The sequence below is a fragment of the Mirounga angustirostris genome, unplaced genomic scaffold, assembly GCF_029215605.1.
Source record: "Mirounga angustirostris isolate CCGP_5_RB_7025 unplaced genomic scaffold, mMirAng1.0.hap1 SCAF_2, whole genome shotgun sequence".
In the NCBI taxonomy this organism is placed as follows: domain Eukaryota; kingdom Metazoa; phylum Chordata; class Mammalia; order Carnivora; family Phocidae; genus Mirounga; species Mirounga angustirostris.
In genome coordinates this window covers 174,927,786-174,943,891 of record NW_026991710.1, presented here as the reverse complement: position 1 = coordinate 174,943,891, position 16,106 = coordinate 174,927,786, and the positions used below count along the sequence as shown (strand labels likewise).

Here is a 16,106-nt window from a genome sequence, read left to right as displayed (position 1 = left end):
TTACTTGTTTTAAAAAAATCCAAATGCGGGCGCCTGGGTGGCTCAGTCGTTAAGCGTCTGCCTTCGGCTCAGGTCATGGTCCCAGGGTCCTGGGATCGAGCCCCACATCGGGCTCCCTGCTCTGCGGGAAGCCTGCTTCTCCCTCTCCCACTCCCCCTGCTTGTGTTCCTGCTCTCGCTATGTCTCTCTCTGTCAAATAAATAAATAAAATCTTAAAAAAAAAAAATCCAAATGCTGGCATTGTCCAGAAAAATTTAACAGGTTTATTTATAATTGTTATACAGTTGAACTGCTGAAACGTGTTCACTGAAACATTTTGACTTGCATTAATGCTTTATGTCCCTGCATTTATAATAAAAATTCACACACAAATGACAATGGAAAACCTGCCAATGCCTGATTTCTGTCCCCTCTTTTTCCACTTGCAATCATATACTCAGGTACCTTTTGACCCCATGGAAAAAAATATCTAACGTTCAGAACTACCAATAACAGGAAGAAGAGAAAAAAAAATTTTTTTCTTAAAAATGACATGTTTTTCATCATAGTGGATTTTTTTTTTTTTTTAAAGATTTTATTTATTTATTTGAGAGAGAGAGAACGAGAGAAAGCACATGAGAGGGGTTAGGGTCAGAGGGAGAAGCAGGCTCCCTTCCAAGCAGGGAGCCCGATGCGGGACTCGATCCCGGGACTCCAGGATCATGACCCGAGCCGAAGGCAGTCGCTTAACCAACTGAGCCACCCAGGCGCCCCCATCATAGTGGATTCTTAAGCACGTTCCCCACGTATGCGGCGCGCTAGCTGGATGTCTTTTGGCATAATCGTGACACGTTTGGCACGGATAGCACACAGGTTGATGGCCTCAAAGAGGCCCACCAGATAGGCCTCGCTTGCCTCCTGCAAAGCACCAATAGCTGCGCTCTGGAAGCGCAGATCTGTTTTGAAGTCCTGAGCGAGTTCTCGCACCAGACGCTGGAAAGGAAGTTTGCGGATCAGAAGTTCACTGGACTTCTGATAACGTCTGATTGCACGGAGTGCCGCGGTCCCAGGCCTGTAACGATGCGGTTTCTTCACCCTTCCAGTAGAGGGCGCACTCTTGCGAGCGGCTTTTGTAGCCAGCTGCTTCCTTGGTGCTTTACCACCTGTCGATTTGCAGGCAGTCTGCTTTGTACGAGCCACGGCTTAACCCCCTTCTCCTTCGGCTGGAGCTCGGCGAGCTGGAGGCAGCGCTGGCGTTGGCGAGCGACGGCGGCTGCGAACACCTTTCTGTCTCTTGGTGGCCCCGTGAGGGCTTTGATAATCAGGGCAGAGGCCGAAGGTACCACTTCAATCCGGGCCTGTCTGTTCTGAATGTCAGTTTCACTGTAATCCTCAGACCCTTCCAATCACCTGTTGCCTTGGTGATGTCATCACCAACGTTTTTTGGAGAAAGACCCAGGGGGAGCCGATCGTGCCAGGGCAGACGTGGCCTCAACTTCCCCACCGGTGCGCCTCACCCATGCAACTTCGATCTCGTTGGGGTCGAACTTAGGCGGCATGATGGAGGCAGCTGATGTTGGGTGAACCTGGAATGGGGACAACCGAAGACAGCTGACCTTGGCCTCCTTCGAGCTGAAAGCCAAAAGCTAGATTTCAGTATTTTCTTAAACATAAACTAGGAACAGTTCCTTTCCTGCTTTCTTCAAAGAGAGAGAGATTTTAATATTTTAGAGCATTCACCAAGAGTAGACCCAGTGACCCTAACAACCTCCAACAGGAGGCTCAGGCATTATGCCCTCCCCCAGAGAAGCATGGCTGGCCCTACTGCAAACTCCGTAAAGAAAGGTTTGCTCAGGGGCGCCTGGGTGGCTCAGTTGTTAGGCGTCTGCCGTCGGCTCAGGTCATGGTCCCAGGGTCCTGGGATCAAGCCCCGCATCTGGCTCCCCGCTCTGCGGGGAGCCTGCTTCTCCCTCTCCCACTCCCCCTGCTTGTGTTCCCTCTCTCTCTCTGTGTCTCTCTCTGTCAAATAAATAAAAAAAAAATCTTAAAAAAAAAAGTTTGCTCAAATCCTATTCATTAGCATTCCTCTCAAAGGAGTTTCATAACTTCATATAAATGTAAATGCTGTTTCTGAATTTAGATTTTCTGTTTCTAGAACCAACTCTGCCTTCCTCTGGCTCAGACCTTTGAACCAGTCCCTGTTCTGTGTGAAAAACATTCCTAATGCTGAAGGCCCATGCAATTTTTACAACCAGTAAGTAGGCTAGTCCCTGATGGGCTAATCACTTCTTCCTGAGTTGTATGCTTTCCAAAAGTCAGTCGTTTGTTCCCAAACTTGTTTATGCAAGTTTTGCTTAGTAATTACATAATTTAATTCAATATTACCCAAAGCAGACAAAGAGGAGCATGAAGAGAGTTGTGATCTCTATGAAAATAAGTTGAATGCTTGGGAAGACCTGATAAAGACCTATCTGATATCAGGGCCTCTCTCTAAAGATAGGTCTTTATCACGCCTTAAGAAAATCTGTTGTGGAATTAGGTGTGGGCGAAACAAATGTGTAAGTTTAGGCGGAGGAATCCATCGGAATTCTGCCCTCAGTTTTCTCCACAGGTGTCTTGAGTCCTCACTCCACTGAAACTAAAATTGACAGCAGTACTTGCTGGTGTTAATGCATGTCTTATGTACCGCCCCCATCTGTAGACGCCACTCCAAGAAAAGGCCTTTTAGCCCGATATCAAAGGAATGCTGGATGAAAGGACTTGTATGTTTTTAATTAAAAATAACATTTTAGGGGCGCCTGAGTGGCTCAGTCGTTAAGCGTCTGCCTTCGGCTCAGGTCATGATCCTAGGGTCCTGGGATCGAGTCCCTCATAGGGCTCCATGCTCAGCAGGGAGCCTGCTTCTCCCTCTGCTGTGCTCTCTCTCTGACAAATGAATAAATAAAAAATCTTTAAAAAAAAAAATAAAATAAATAAAATGCACCTATTTAATTACGTAGCCCAGTGATTCTCAAACTGCAGTGGACTGAAGCATCAACAAGGGTACTCTCCAAAATGCTGATTCTTGGCCTTAGACAAACTGGGATAGGACCATCTTAAGTGGTTCTGATGGAGGTGACCCAGGATCTTCACTTTGAAAAACGCTGGTACATAGTCCAATTTAAGAATTGACCTTGAGGGGCGCCTGGGTGGCTCAGTCGTTAAGCGTCTGCCTTCGGCTCAGGTCGTGATCCCAGGATCCTGGGATCGAGCCCCGCATCGAGCCCCGCATCGGGCTCCCTGCTCGGCGGGAAACCTGCTTCTCCCTCTCCCGCTCCCCCTGCTTGTGTTCCCTCTCTCGCTGTGTTTCTCTCTTCAAATAAATAAATAAAATCTTAAAAAAAAAATAACATTTTAAGGCTACTTATTATAAGTTTGTGATTCCCCACTTTAACTGACTTTTCTCTTTAACTGACCAGCTATGGATCCTGGCTACCTAGGGAAGAGAGCTTCTACCACAGACTTCCACGAGCTGCCAACCACACAAAGGTAGGGGAATAACGCACCGCAATGCTTGCTGGTGACTTATATATACTGTCAGGTGAATAAAATTTCATTTTTATAAAGATGACACATAGAACCCCTTATCTCTGGGTTAAATGCACTTGATTTTTAATAGAGCAGATTTTTAGAGTTCAATTACCTATAATATATCTAGGTCTATTAGCTGAAAGAATGGTTTTAGGTCTTTCAGCTTACCCTATAACTGTGCCTAAAATATGTTTTCTTTTTACTTAAGGCTGACTGGCACAATTGTAGATGTGTGGTATATATTGCTTAAATGTGTAGAGCCCAAAAGGGAAGTGTTTGACTTGTATTTACCCCTCTGGTTAGTGAACCTCTGCCGTAGTGCTCAATATATTTTATAACTGGAAAAAGAATAACCCACACTTGATCCCATATGATCTTTACATTTTAACTTTATCACAATGCAGTAAGAAAAATCGGAAAGCTCTTTACTGAATTACGATAAATTGTTACATTTTGTTTGTGCCAGATGACAGAAAATGCCTTTGAATTTTGAAATATGAAGAGGGAAACCTCGTGCTGTAAATGATATTTTGCTAAAGTTAGCTTCCTCTTTCTGCAATATATCAGGGCCCCTTCCCTATATTTCAAGTCTTGCCTAAAAGAAGAGCCATATTATTGGATCAAGGGTAAGTGCCCATCCCCGTCTTCCTCCTCCTTAGCAGATTCTCAAGTTTTATTCAGCTGTCCATCCAGTCCACAGGTAGACCTCAGTCAGTCCATGCCAACGAGTGTTTGGCCTTTCCCTGGTCCACAGGTATGCCTATACCTTAAATTTGCCTAATACAAGCTAAGGGGAGAACTTATCCTTGAGGGAGACTGTCCTTCTATCACTGGATGTGAACAGAGGATGGCAATAGGGAAAAAATGTAGGTGCTTCCAGAGATAATATCTCAGCAAGCGCGAGCTGGTTTTTCTGTTACTTACAGAACTGCTGTATCCTAACTGATACAAAATACCAACATCTTCCAAGAAATTTTACCTCAATTTGTAAGTGGCCTGCTTTGCTGATGTAATTAGTTAGTACGTGCCTGGTCTATCTGCTGAACAATCCAGCGCCACCAGCTGCAGCAGGGATGGCAAATTGAAGAGGGGCAAGAGTGCATACATGAGGAGGCCAGATGAGAGGGGTCATTAACGAGAGATGGTGGCTTTGGGATGGACCGTTAAAGATAGGGACAGATGAGGGCGCCTGAGTGGCTCAGTTGGTTAAGCGACTGCCTTCGGCTCAGGTCATGATCCTGGAGTCCCAGGATCGAGTCCCGCATCGGGCTCCCTGCTCGGCAGGGAGTCTGCTTCTCCCTCTGACCCTCCTCCCTCTCATGCTCTCTGTCTCTCATTCTCTCTGTCTCAAATAAATAAAATAAAATCTTAAAAAAAAAAAAAAGATAGGGACAGATGGGAAAAGAGCCATTTCGGAGGTAAAAGTGATAGGATTCAGGGATGGACTAAATATTGGGGGAAGGGAGTAACAAGCTGGCAAACATGACCCAGGGTTTCCATTGTGTGAGTAGATGGATGGTGGTCTACTCCCTGAGCTCCAGAGCCCAGGAAGAAGACAGGGTTTGATATTAAAGAACAAGACTTGGATGTGGGGCACATTGATTTTGAGATGCCTTTGAGACATCCGATTTAGAGTTTTCTACAGCAGCTCAGGACATAATTTATCCTTTTAAAATGGACAATTTGGGGGATTTTAATACATTCACAGAGCTATGCAAACATCATTACTAATTTCTTTTTTAATATTTTCATCACTCCAAAAAGCAAACCCCATGCCCATGAGCAGTTATTTCTCATTCCTTCTTCCTCCTAACCCTGGCAATCACCAGTCTCCTCTCAGTGTCTGGATTTGCCTGTTCTGGACAAGCAACTCATCACGGAAAATGGATCCTCAGTCAACTTACTGGCTGATTTCTCATCATAAATCATGGAGCTTTTTCCTCTCCTGGGGCTGGCATCCACAGGCATTCAGAACGGTCCGGCACTTGACGTACGATCGTAGGCTGTCCTGTGATACAGCCTCTGGCAGAATTAGGCTGTCCCGAACCCCTGGGAGTAGAACCATTTAACTCTGTACCAGGAAGGTTGGGAAAGCCCCAAAATCCGCAGGTGGTATGGGCCCAGGCCGATTGGAGGAGTTCGTGCTGTGAGACCTACGGTTCTTATGACGTTGTCTAAAACGAAAACACATGTCAGCAGGGCCTGTGATGGTTCCATGTGTGCTAAGTTTGTTCATGACAGGATCAAGCACGCTTTCCTTATCGAGGAGCAGAAAATCACTGTGGAAATGTGGAAGGCTCAAGCACAGAGTCAGAAAGCTAAATAAAAAAATGAAGTTATTTTTAACTTTTATTTTATTTTTGAGTAATAAAAGAAATAAAAAAAATCATGGAGGCTAGAAGGCAGTAGGGTGGTTTGTTTATTTATTTTTCAGATTTTATTTTAAAGTAATCTCCACACCCAGTGTGGAGCTCCAGCTCACAACCCCGAGATCAGGAGTCGCCCGTTCCTCTGACCTAGCCAGCCAGGCACCCCTAGGGTGATACAGTCAAAGTCCTGAGAAAAAATTGTCAACCAGTTGAAGAGAGGTGCTCACAAACAGGTATTTGTACACCGGTTGTTCACAGCAGCATTATTCACAACAGCCAAAAGGTAAAAACAAACCAAGTATCCATTTACAGAAGAATGGATTAAAAACTATGTATTACGTCCATACGGTGGAATATTATTTGGCCACGAAAAGGAAAGAAGTAGGGATACATCCTCCAATATGGATGAGCGTTGAAACATGCTGAAGTGAAGGAAGCCAGACCCAAAAGGCCATATGCTGTAGGATTCCACTCATCTGATGTGTCAAGAATAGGCAAGCGTACAGAGACAGAAAGTAGACTAGTGGTTGGCAGGTGGTGAAGAAAAGGGCAGTTGGGAAGTACAGAGTTTCCTTTTAGGATAAAGGAAATATTCTGGAATTGAACAGGGATGATGGTTGCATAGTAGTGTGACTATACTAAAAATCACTGAATTATACACTCTAAAATGTTTAAGATTGTGAATTATGTTATATGAAATTTACAAAATTTAAAAATTGTCTATATCAGAATTGGGAAAAGATGATGAGACTGTTTCCCAATATCTGGATAAAAAGAACAAAACTGAATTTATTGCTGGCTCTAGTAAGGGAGAACCGTGCTTGTCAGGCATGGTCTCCGGGAACAGAGCAGACTGCTGATCTCATGTAGGGTTTTTGAGAAGTGTGGAATTCATGGATCGGTGAGCTTTCAGAAGTGTGAGTGGGTTGACATCATCTGTGGAACTGTGGTTGCTCGGGTGAGACCTATTGATTGGCTGGTGCTCGGGTGCATTTTTACTAGAACAGGTCCATACTAATTTATTACCTGATTTTCTTTTTTTCTTTTTAAGATTTTATTTATTTATTTGAGAGGGAGAATGAGAGAGAACATGAGCAGGGGGGAGAGGGAGAAGCAGGGAGTCCGACATGGGGCTCGATTCCAGGACCCTGGGATAATGACCTGAGCTGAAGGCAGACGCTTAACCCACTGAGCCACCCAGGTGCCCCTGTTGGCTGATTTTTATAAGCAAGAAACAATACCAGTTGATTTGCAAAAGCACGTTCACTTCAGCTAGTTGTCACGGATAGACTGAAGAGACTTAAAACCAGTTCCTGGGGCGCCTGGGTGGCTCAGTTGGTTAAGCGACTACCTTCGGCTCAGGTCATGATCCCAGAGTCCTGGGATCGAGCCCCGCATCGGGCTCCTGGCTCAGCAGGGAGCCTGCTTCTCCCTCTGACCCTCTCCCCTCTCATGCTCTTTCTCTCTCGCTCTCTCTCTCAAATAAATAAATAAATAAAATCTTAAAAAAAAAAAAAAAACAGTTCTTGGCTCCTTGTTACCATGGCTACGGAATTATCAGTCTTTCCCTAAATTTGTAGGATCCTTCTTATTCTCATACCAACCTCTTCACTTATGTAACCTCTTCCCATGCTCTCCCTCGAGATCTGATCAACAAGAGGGAAAGGGTAGGAATCTCCTTCACTACTGGCTCTGTGTTTCTTTACTCATGTATTTATTCAATAAATTGTCTTATGGGATACAGAGGAGAAGACTAATACAGTCCCTGTCTCGGAGTCTAGAGATGGAGCCCAACTACACAGTGGATTCCAGTTCAGTGAGGAGGAATACCCAGGGAAGCCTGAAGAGGTCACTCGTTCTGTCTAAGAGAGGGAGGGAGTTTCACAAAGGAGGAAAACCTTGAGTGGACCTTGACCCTACCTCAGTCCTGGCCCTTACTCTATCAGTGTAAGTATGCAGGACAAGTCAGGAGAAAAGGCCTTCCAAGGGAAGCAAGTTCACCGTATATTGTGACTAAATTTCTATGTCAGTTCATCTAGATAATAAATTAATATTTGTTATCTTGCGCTAGGCATTTTGCCAAGTGCTTTAAATGGAATATCTTACTAAAACTTCACAAAAACCTTGTGATTAGATACCACTGTTGACCTCATTTGCCAGAGAGAAAATTTAGTCTCAAAGGACTAGAGAACTTGCCCAAGGTTATGTGGTAAGTGGTAGAGACTGGATTCAAATACTGTCTGACTTGTAGCTACTTGGGCCCTTCGATAAATTACAAGTTCAATAGAGGGAAGAAAAGCCTGGCCTACAGAAGAGGGCATTTGATTTTAATGTGAAGTACCCTTAATCCACCTTAATAAGACATTTATGTTTGGGGTACAAATCATGATTTGCATTCAAAAAGTATTTTAATATTAGAAAAAAGTATTTTGATACCATATATATCCCATAATTTAACAGATGATAATAACTTCATTGAGTAATTCTGCCTGAGCCATCAAGTAAAAGGAACTAAAATTTACAGAGAAAACTGGTTTCCTCCTTTAGAAAGAAGCTTATAACCTAAATGGGTGACACAATGAGAATGACAGGTATCTATGTACATTTATTAAGGCTCAAATCAAAACACTGATCACCTAAGTACTTATCTGGTGGTACATGGATTATATGCAAAATGTGTTTTTTTCCCCCCCTAAACAGAAGGTCTATAACTTCCATCAGCTTCTTAAAGAATTCTAACTGCTACCACTCCCAAAAAGCTAAGACTGACTGCTCTAAAATTCTCAGCAGAGAGAAATGACTAATATATTCTTAATGTTGCTTCCATTTACATTTCTTTCTCAGTGTTAATTACTGGTTGGATTATGCACTTTGCTTTGGTTACCATTTTTTCTAGTCAAGGCCTTTTAGGTTACAAGGTAAAGACATCACTTTAAACTAGTTGAAGCAAAAAGGCCCTTATGGAAGGCTCTCGAGATGGCTAATGGAATCTAAGGGCATCAAGCAGAGGTGGGACCCACAGAGGACTGGACCAAGAAGCCGGCAGTCGGCTTCCCTCGCTTGAGTTCCCTCACATCGTCCACTCCATTGGTCTCAGCAAACCGGTCATCACTGCTGATGTGTGCACATGACCCACCACGGTTGCCCTCACTCCCTGGTTTATGTGTCCTCTGTTCACTGACCTGCAGGAATGACTACCTAGCATCTCACAGTCCCAATTCAGAACTCTCAGGATGGAGACTTTCTGCTCGACCCACTGCTAGTCTCATCAACCATAGCTAGGAAGGCAAGTATGACTGCAGCTGGAAACTCCTGGAAAGGGGAGCAGTGGCTGAGGGACACCCCATCTGTGTCTCCTATTCACGCATTTGAAAATGAATTTGCTTTTCTGGATGGCTGGATTTTGGGAAACTTTCATTTATGATAGCCACTAGAATCTGAAAATATTCTCTTTTCCGATGGAGAAGGTAATTAAGAGAGAAGACTTTACATAAACAATGATCTTACTTTTATTTTTTTAAAGACTTAATTTATTTATTTGACAGAAAGAGAGCACAAGCAGGGGAGTAAAAGAGGGAGAAGCAGACTCCCTGCTGAGCAGGGAGCCCGATGTGGGGCTCGATCCCAGGACCCTGGGATCATGACTTAAGCCGAAGGCAGAGGCTTAACCGACTGAGCCACCCACGCACCCCTGATCATACTTTTAGATCAAAATCTCCTTTGTGTTGATTTACATCTATCTTTATTGCAGTCCAAGCCTTGAGGAATTTGTGTCATTTCCCATATTACGTTTCAGGTCCTGGTCACCATCACTACCACCACCACCCGGCCATCCACCCACCCTCCTACACACACACTTAGCTAAAAAGATGCCTTCCTGAATATTTAGCTTGAGAGTTGTCATGGTCGGGGAGCGTGGATAGTTCAGTTGGTTAAGCCTTCGGCTGGGGTCATGATCCTGGGGTCCTGGGATGGAGCCCCGAGTCTAGCTCCCTGCTCAGCGGGGAGCCTGCTTCTCCCTCTCCCTTTGCTGCTCCCCTTGCTTGTGCTCTCTCACTCTCTCAAATAAAATTTTTAAAAAGAAAAAAAGTTGTCATGATTGATCTATTGGTTAATATCAATCATCTGAAGAGGTGAATCCTGACCTGCAGGGTCTTATATATTTTATTTCACAAATCCTCTCCCATTTCCGAGAGTGCTGTGAGATCTGCACTTTTTAAAAAAATTTGAATGAATATTGCGTTAAGAATTAACTTTGAGGGCACCTGGGTGGCTCAGTTGGTTAAGCGGCTGCCTTCGACTCAGGTCATGATCCTGGAGTCCCGGGATCGAGTCCCGCATCGGGCTCCCTGCTCGGCGGGGAGTCTGCTTCTCCCTCTCCCACTCCCCGTTTGTGTTCCCTCTCTCGCTGTGTCATTCTCTGTCAAATAAATAAATAAAATCTTAAAAAAAAAAAAAAAAAGAATTAACTTTGACTCTTTTCCAGTTCCCATTAAGCTAGTAAGTGACATGGAAACCTCAGTGGGGACTCCTGTTCAAATGGATGCACCCAGGAGACCCACACACTCTGTTATCCACCATTCATACAGCAGGGAGCTGCAGACACTCCCTTCAGCTTCAGTGATTCTAGTCTAGAGTCCTGTTTGTCACGGACCTCACAGGAGGGTTAGACCCAGATTAATGAGAAAGTCTTTGGCGACCATCAGCTCAATGGTCCTCAACCTTGGCTGCTCATCAGCTCCGCATGCCAGACTTTGCAGTCCCTGAAAAACGTAAAAGCTTCCCAGCTGACACATACCCCCAAGGTTGAACACTATTAATTACATTTGATGGAATTTTTCTGACAAAAATGTGTGGTATAAATTGCAAAATAAGGCTAGGATTTTTTTTCCAGATTTCAGTTTCATTATAAATATGTCTCATTTAGTACATGAGATTTAGAAAAAAGAAAAGCAAAAGGAAACATTTACAACCCCAACATAAAGAGACAACCACTGGTACCATTTTATTATATTTTCTACTAATGTTTTACCCATCCATATTTTTGCATAACTAAGGCCCCAATGTAAATACACAAGACTGCTCGGGTTTACTTTGTACTACTTGACATTACAAGGGAAGCATTTTCCAGGCAATACAGGTAGAAAATAAGTAAAAATCCTTCCATTGCCTTAAGGTCCATCCTTCCCACCCACTCTTAACCCTGCTGGGTGAAAATAGTACCTCACCAGAACAAACATTAAAACACAAAAACATCAAGTCTGACTATGGGGTTTACCTTAGAGCCTTACCAGATTAAGACTCTCTTAATAACAAAGCCCCCTTTTAGCGACTTTGAACTGCCTTCCCCTTCAGACTCTCAGGATCGTTTGCTCTGTTGTGTATTTCCAATAGACCTTGCTTGAAGGCATCTGGAAATTCTTGAGAGGATCTTTGAGTCCACAACACCAGTTTCTGAGCAGGGACCCAACTGTCTCCTCCCTACTTTCCCAAAGGCAGTGTGCCTGTGATAAATAATGGGATCTCTGCTCCAGAGGGAGTAGCCACCCCAGCTTAACACCACCCAGGTGAAGGCAGGGAGCCCCTTAAGCGAAGGTGTTCCTTATCCCTCTCAGGTTTCCGACAGCTCCCTCAGAAGCAGCTTGCCAAAGGCCAGAGTCCTTGTCAATGGGCAACTCTCCTCCTCTCTGAAAATCTAAATTCTTTTTGAACGGTTTATATTTCAGTTGGGTCATTGTACAAAAGTATTTTGCAGTAATTATGGAGGGTCCTTCAGGGAGAGATGAAACAGCTTAAAGAAATGATTACACATATGCTATATGCATACATAGAAATTATTCATAAAGTACAAGTGTGAAGATTGTGTGTATGAATACACGCTATTTACATTGAAAAGGAGAGTAAGTCAGACTTCATTCTAGGAGACAACCCACCCCACGGTGTACCTTATGATCCACAAGGGGGTGGAAATGACAAAGCTCCCCTCAGGAAGCCCTACCAAAGGATACTTAGTGAGAGAAGGAAGACCTTTGCCCCTACGGGGCCCAAATCAAGACTTTCCAATTTGTTTGCATAAAATACTACTGTTTACAAAGCAAACATTAGCAGAACAATTCAACAAGAATGGCTGTTGTCTTCCTTCCAGGTAAAACATTGATTTCTTTAGAAGTGAAGACAAACTAAAGCCTTCACAATGAATTACTCTTTAGAAACAAATCATTCCAAAACTGAATGCAGAATGCTGCCTCTTTCCAAAAGAAATTTGAAGTGGGTGAAGATAAAGAAAGTGTATGCATCAAGATGAACAAAATAGAAATGAAGGTAGCAAGCAGGGAAGTGAGGAGAAGCAGATGTGCTGACCCCGAGAAGTAGGTGACGACTACCGTGATTGATCCTCGGATTTGACTTTGAGGCGAGCACATATGCAAAGCAGGAAATAGAGAACCTGGAACAACGAAGGGCTAATACATGGTAGTTAATGTTAAAATTCATAGTCAGTATTACATTTCCCAAATACCCATGTTATTTCACCACATGAAGTTGAAGCTACATCGATTTTTCAGGTTTTCATATTGTAACGAGACACCACTGGATCAGAATCTTCTAGAACGTTCCGGCACCAAGCTCTACTGGACTGTGTGTACGCTTACTCTTCTAACCCAGAATCACTTGAGTCTTGTCTTTTAGGAAATAAAAAAGAAGGGTTAAACTAGCAATGTGCCTTTGCCCTATGTTTAGCTCCTTCATCTCTGTCCTGAAAGTTTGAGGCAATAAGTTCCCCAATACTTTGGTCTGAAAAGCATCTCCGTGATTCTTGGGAGCCATGACAAATAAGAAAAAGAATAGGTGACATTGTTCTCATCACATGTAACAGACGGTTTCAACTAGAAGATTCTCAAAATATATTTCTAGTGCAGGTCAGAGACACTGGAGAATCTATCCAGACAGGATTCTCCTATTACACCTCTTGGGGACCTGAGGTCCCTGCCCGCAAGAGCCCACTTGTATAGCCCAAGGCCCAGTGCAGTCCCTGAGAGTCTCCCAGAAATGGCACGCAGGTGGGGGTCTGGAGTGAGCCCCATGTCTATGGCAGACGGTGGTAGGTGCCAGGGGCACAAGTCCAGACCTTAGACACCAGTAAATAAGTGAATGAGAACCAAAAACATCCAGAACAAAAATGACCCTAATGGCTCAAGTTCAGGCCAGAAAAAAAAAAAAAAATTTAACAAAGGGAACAAGTTGTCAAAATAAAATTGTCAAAATGAGACTTCACAGATTTCCCATGTACACAGCCTCCTTCTTTGGTCATGAGTGTTGGATGTTCCTCAATCTCTATAATGATCCAGTTCTCATCAGAAACTAACATCAACTATTATTATTTAGCAATTCTGCCTTAACGAGATTAAGAAGATGTGGGGTAAGGGGAGAGACAACAGATGGAATATATTCTATTTTCTGAATTGATAAGAGGAAAGGGCAGAATGTGGACGTGATCGATTTCTAGCATTAATCAAATAAAAAATACTAATTTCCTAAAAAGAAAAATTGTGAGTTAAATGCCTCTTTACTTCTTGAAAAATCTGCATTTGGTCCCAATCCACCAAAAGGATTGTAATTTTCTTGGATTTATTTCAGGCTAATAACTATCCTATCTTGCTTTAGAAGTTAAAAACTTCTAAAATCAGGGACACCTTGGTGGCTCAGTCGGTTAAGTGTCTGCCTTCGGCTCAGGTCATGATCCCAAGGTCCTGGGATCGAGCCCCGCATTGGGTTCCTTGCTCAGCTGGGGGGCCTGCTTCTCCCTCTCCCACTCCCCCTGCTTGTATTCTCTCTCTCTCTCTCTGACAAATAAATAAATAAAATCTTAAAAAAAAAACTTATAAAATCAACTTCCTGTCCATTTGGGTTTTTATTTAACCAAAGAAATAAACATGCTAATATATGTACATATTAATACTAATATATTTATTGTTTCAGTGGGATTATGAAAGGTAGAAAGAGAGAATGGTTTGACTTGTAGAACCTTTATGTCATCGTTAAGTTCTCCAACCCCATTCCATCACATTCCCACATTAAAAATCTTCAGAGCTGATTATAAGACATCATACATGTATTAAGAAGTCTGTTAGGGGCGCCTGGATGGCTCAGTCGGTTAAGCGTCTGCCTTCGGCTCAGGTCATGATCCCGGGGTCCTGGGATCGAGCCCCGCGTCGGGCTCCCTGCTCGGCGGGAAGCCTGCTTCTCTCTCTCCCACTCCCCCTGCTTGTGCTCTCTCTCTCGCTGTGTCTCTCTGTCAAATAAATAAATAAAATCCTTTAAAAAAAAAAGAAGTCTGTTGGCGCATAGGATAGAATTCTAGCAGACGTGATTCGCTCGTAATGTGCACAAAGGGGCAGAAACTCTTCGTGACACTGTGACGTATTGCTGTTTATTCCTTTGGTTTAAGTAAAATTTCCAGCTGACACATGGGAGCCATTAGAGGTGCTTAACCATGAAGACAGCAGCTGGGTTGCCGGGATGAGAACATGCAGTGCGGTTCTTCTGATAGCAAAGGCCTGCTTTCTCCCCTGAACTGCTGAGCCTTGGGACTTTCATCAATCCGCACAACACCCAATCTCTCAGCCAACAAGCACCAGATTCTTAAGAAGGTTTTTTTCTTATTTTTCTCTTGGAATGTTGCTACCACAAGATCAAAGCCACGCTCAGAAAAAGCTTTGCATGGTATCTACACTGATAGTTTTTCTCAGTGCAAAAAAAAGAGAGTGGCGTTGGCCCAGTGGTCCAAAAGCTCTTAGCCCACAGATGAGTGAAGGGAAGTTATAAGACCCCTTCTTTCTTACCTCTGATCCCAGCAGCCTGAGCCCCAAAAGGTCAAGGCAGCAGCCTCCCTCGGAGCCATGAGTTGTGGGCCAAGCACTGGGTCTGGATTGGGAGATGTTAGCACACAGGGGCACAGGAGTCCACATGTAACTGCCCGACTTGCAATGTGCCCAGCGTTGCTGAGGCCCACACACCACGTCCTGCCCAACTCCCCATGCTCCCACTGTGCAAGTTTACCCTCACGGCCTCTACTTGCCCTTAACCAGCCTGGTCCATCATATGGCAGATTCCTGGCCTCTGTTCTCTCCTTGTCCTCTTCATGCCTCATTTCCACTGCCACCCCTCCCAGCGGCTCCCCGAATGCTGATGTTCCTTGGGTTCCTGTCCCAGGCCCTCCTTTGGTGATTTCACCTGTGCCCCCAGCTCCAAGTGGCTCTGGGATGCTAATTATTTGCAGCCTAGATTTCCAGCCTATCTATCTCCTATTAATCTAGACTCCAGCTGCTTTCTAGAGAGCTCCCCCTCAATGTGCTTCCAGCATTGCATTCGTCGTGTGCTCTCATCCAACGGGTCTCCCAGAAATGTCTCATGTGGGAGTCTGGAGTGAGTCCCACTTTATACCCCAGACAGTGGTTGGCACCAACGGCAAAATTGCAGGCCTTAGAAAAACTCGCAGATTCCATCTGGGCACAAAGAACAAACCTCCCTTCGTATATGCCCTCCTTTAGCTCTTCCTTTTGCCTTCTGCCACATCTGTAGGCGATTCCATTCTTAGATTCGCTTGAGATGATCCCAGAAGGCAGTTGATAAAAGCGTTAGCTCTCCTCAGGTATCCTGGCGCAGTGCGTGGTAGGCACCTATTTTCCCAAACCAGCAAGCTTTCTATCAGACTTTACTCCTTCCTGTGCCGTCTGTACCCAGCTCAGCACAGCTCTACGTCCTACGTATCTCTAGACATGTCCCTTTCCCTGCATCCCTCTGCCTAAAGCAGGCTTCCTCGTCTTTATCTTCTAACAGCTTCCAGATTGATTCTCACCATGTCCTCTCTCTCCAAACACGAAATAGTTGCCTTCCTAAAACACGAAATACCTCAGGCCTGCACACATTTGAGGACTCCTGGTTGCTTTTGCTTTAAGTACAGCCCAACTCTGGTGCTGGTGCCCCAGGGCCTTTGCATTCAGCCCTTGAGCCACCTTGCCAGCTGTGTCTCCCTACCACTCCCCACAACACAGGCCTTCAGCCTCCCCTAACTTCTCCCCGGCCCAGCATCATTTCCTCCCATGCCACACTGGTCACACGGTCTCCTCAGCTCTGAATGCCCTGGTCTTTGACTGTCAAACATCCACTTAATTAAAAACCCAGTTCGGA

General features: G+C 44.3%; 1 protein-coding gene and 1 pseudogene across 1 annotated transcript; one reads left to right on the top strand and one right to left on the bottom strand.

The window, feature by feature from the left end:
- Positions 1-757: 757 nt before the first annotated feature.
- Positions 758-1,538, bottom strand: LOC123847760 (histone H3.3A-like). The gene is made up of 2 exons (XM_045879530.3): positions 1,484-1,538; positions 758-1,181 (listed from the first exon to the last, which is right to left on the bottom strand). Exons 1-2 carry the CDS (start codon positions 1,536-1,538, stop codon positions 769-771), a joined length of 468 nt encoding a protein of 155 aa, XP_045735486.1. The 3' UTR covers positions 758-768.
- Positions 996-15,687, top strand: LOC129045957 (uncharacterized; annotated as a pseudogene).
- The last annotated feature ends 419 nt before the right edge of the window (positions 15,688-16,106 follow it).

What these genes read in the sequence shown, in the direction of transcription:
- LOC123847760 (XM_045879530.3), bottom strand. Translation starts at nt 1,538, where the DNA reads ATGCCGCCTAAGTTCGACCCCAACGAGATCGAAGTTGCATGGGTGAGG. An exon ending in TGCATGGGTGAGGCGCACCG is followed by an intron (nt 1,182 to 1,483) that starts GTGGGGAAGTTG and finishes AAGGGGGTTAAG; the next exon opens with CCGTGGCTCGTACAAAGCAG.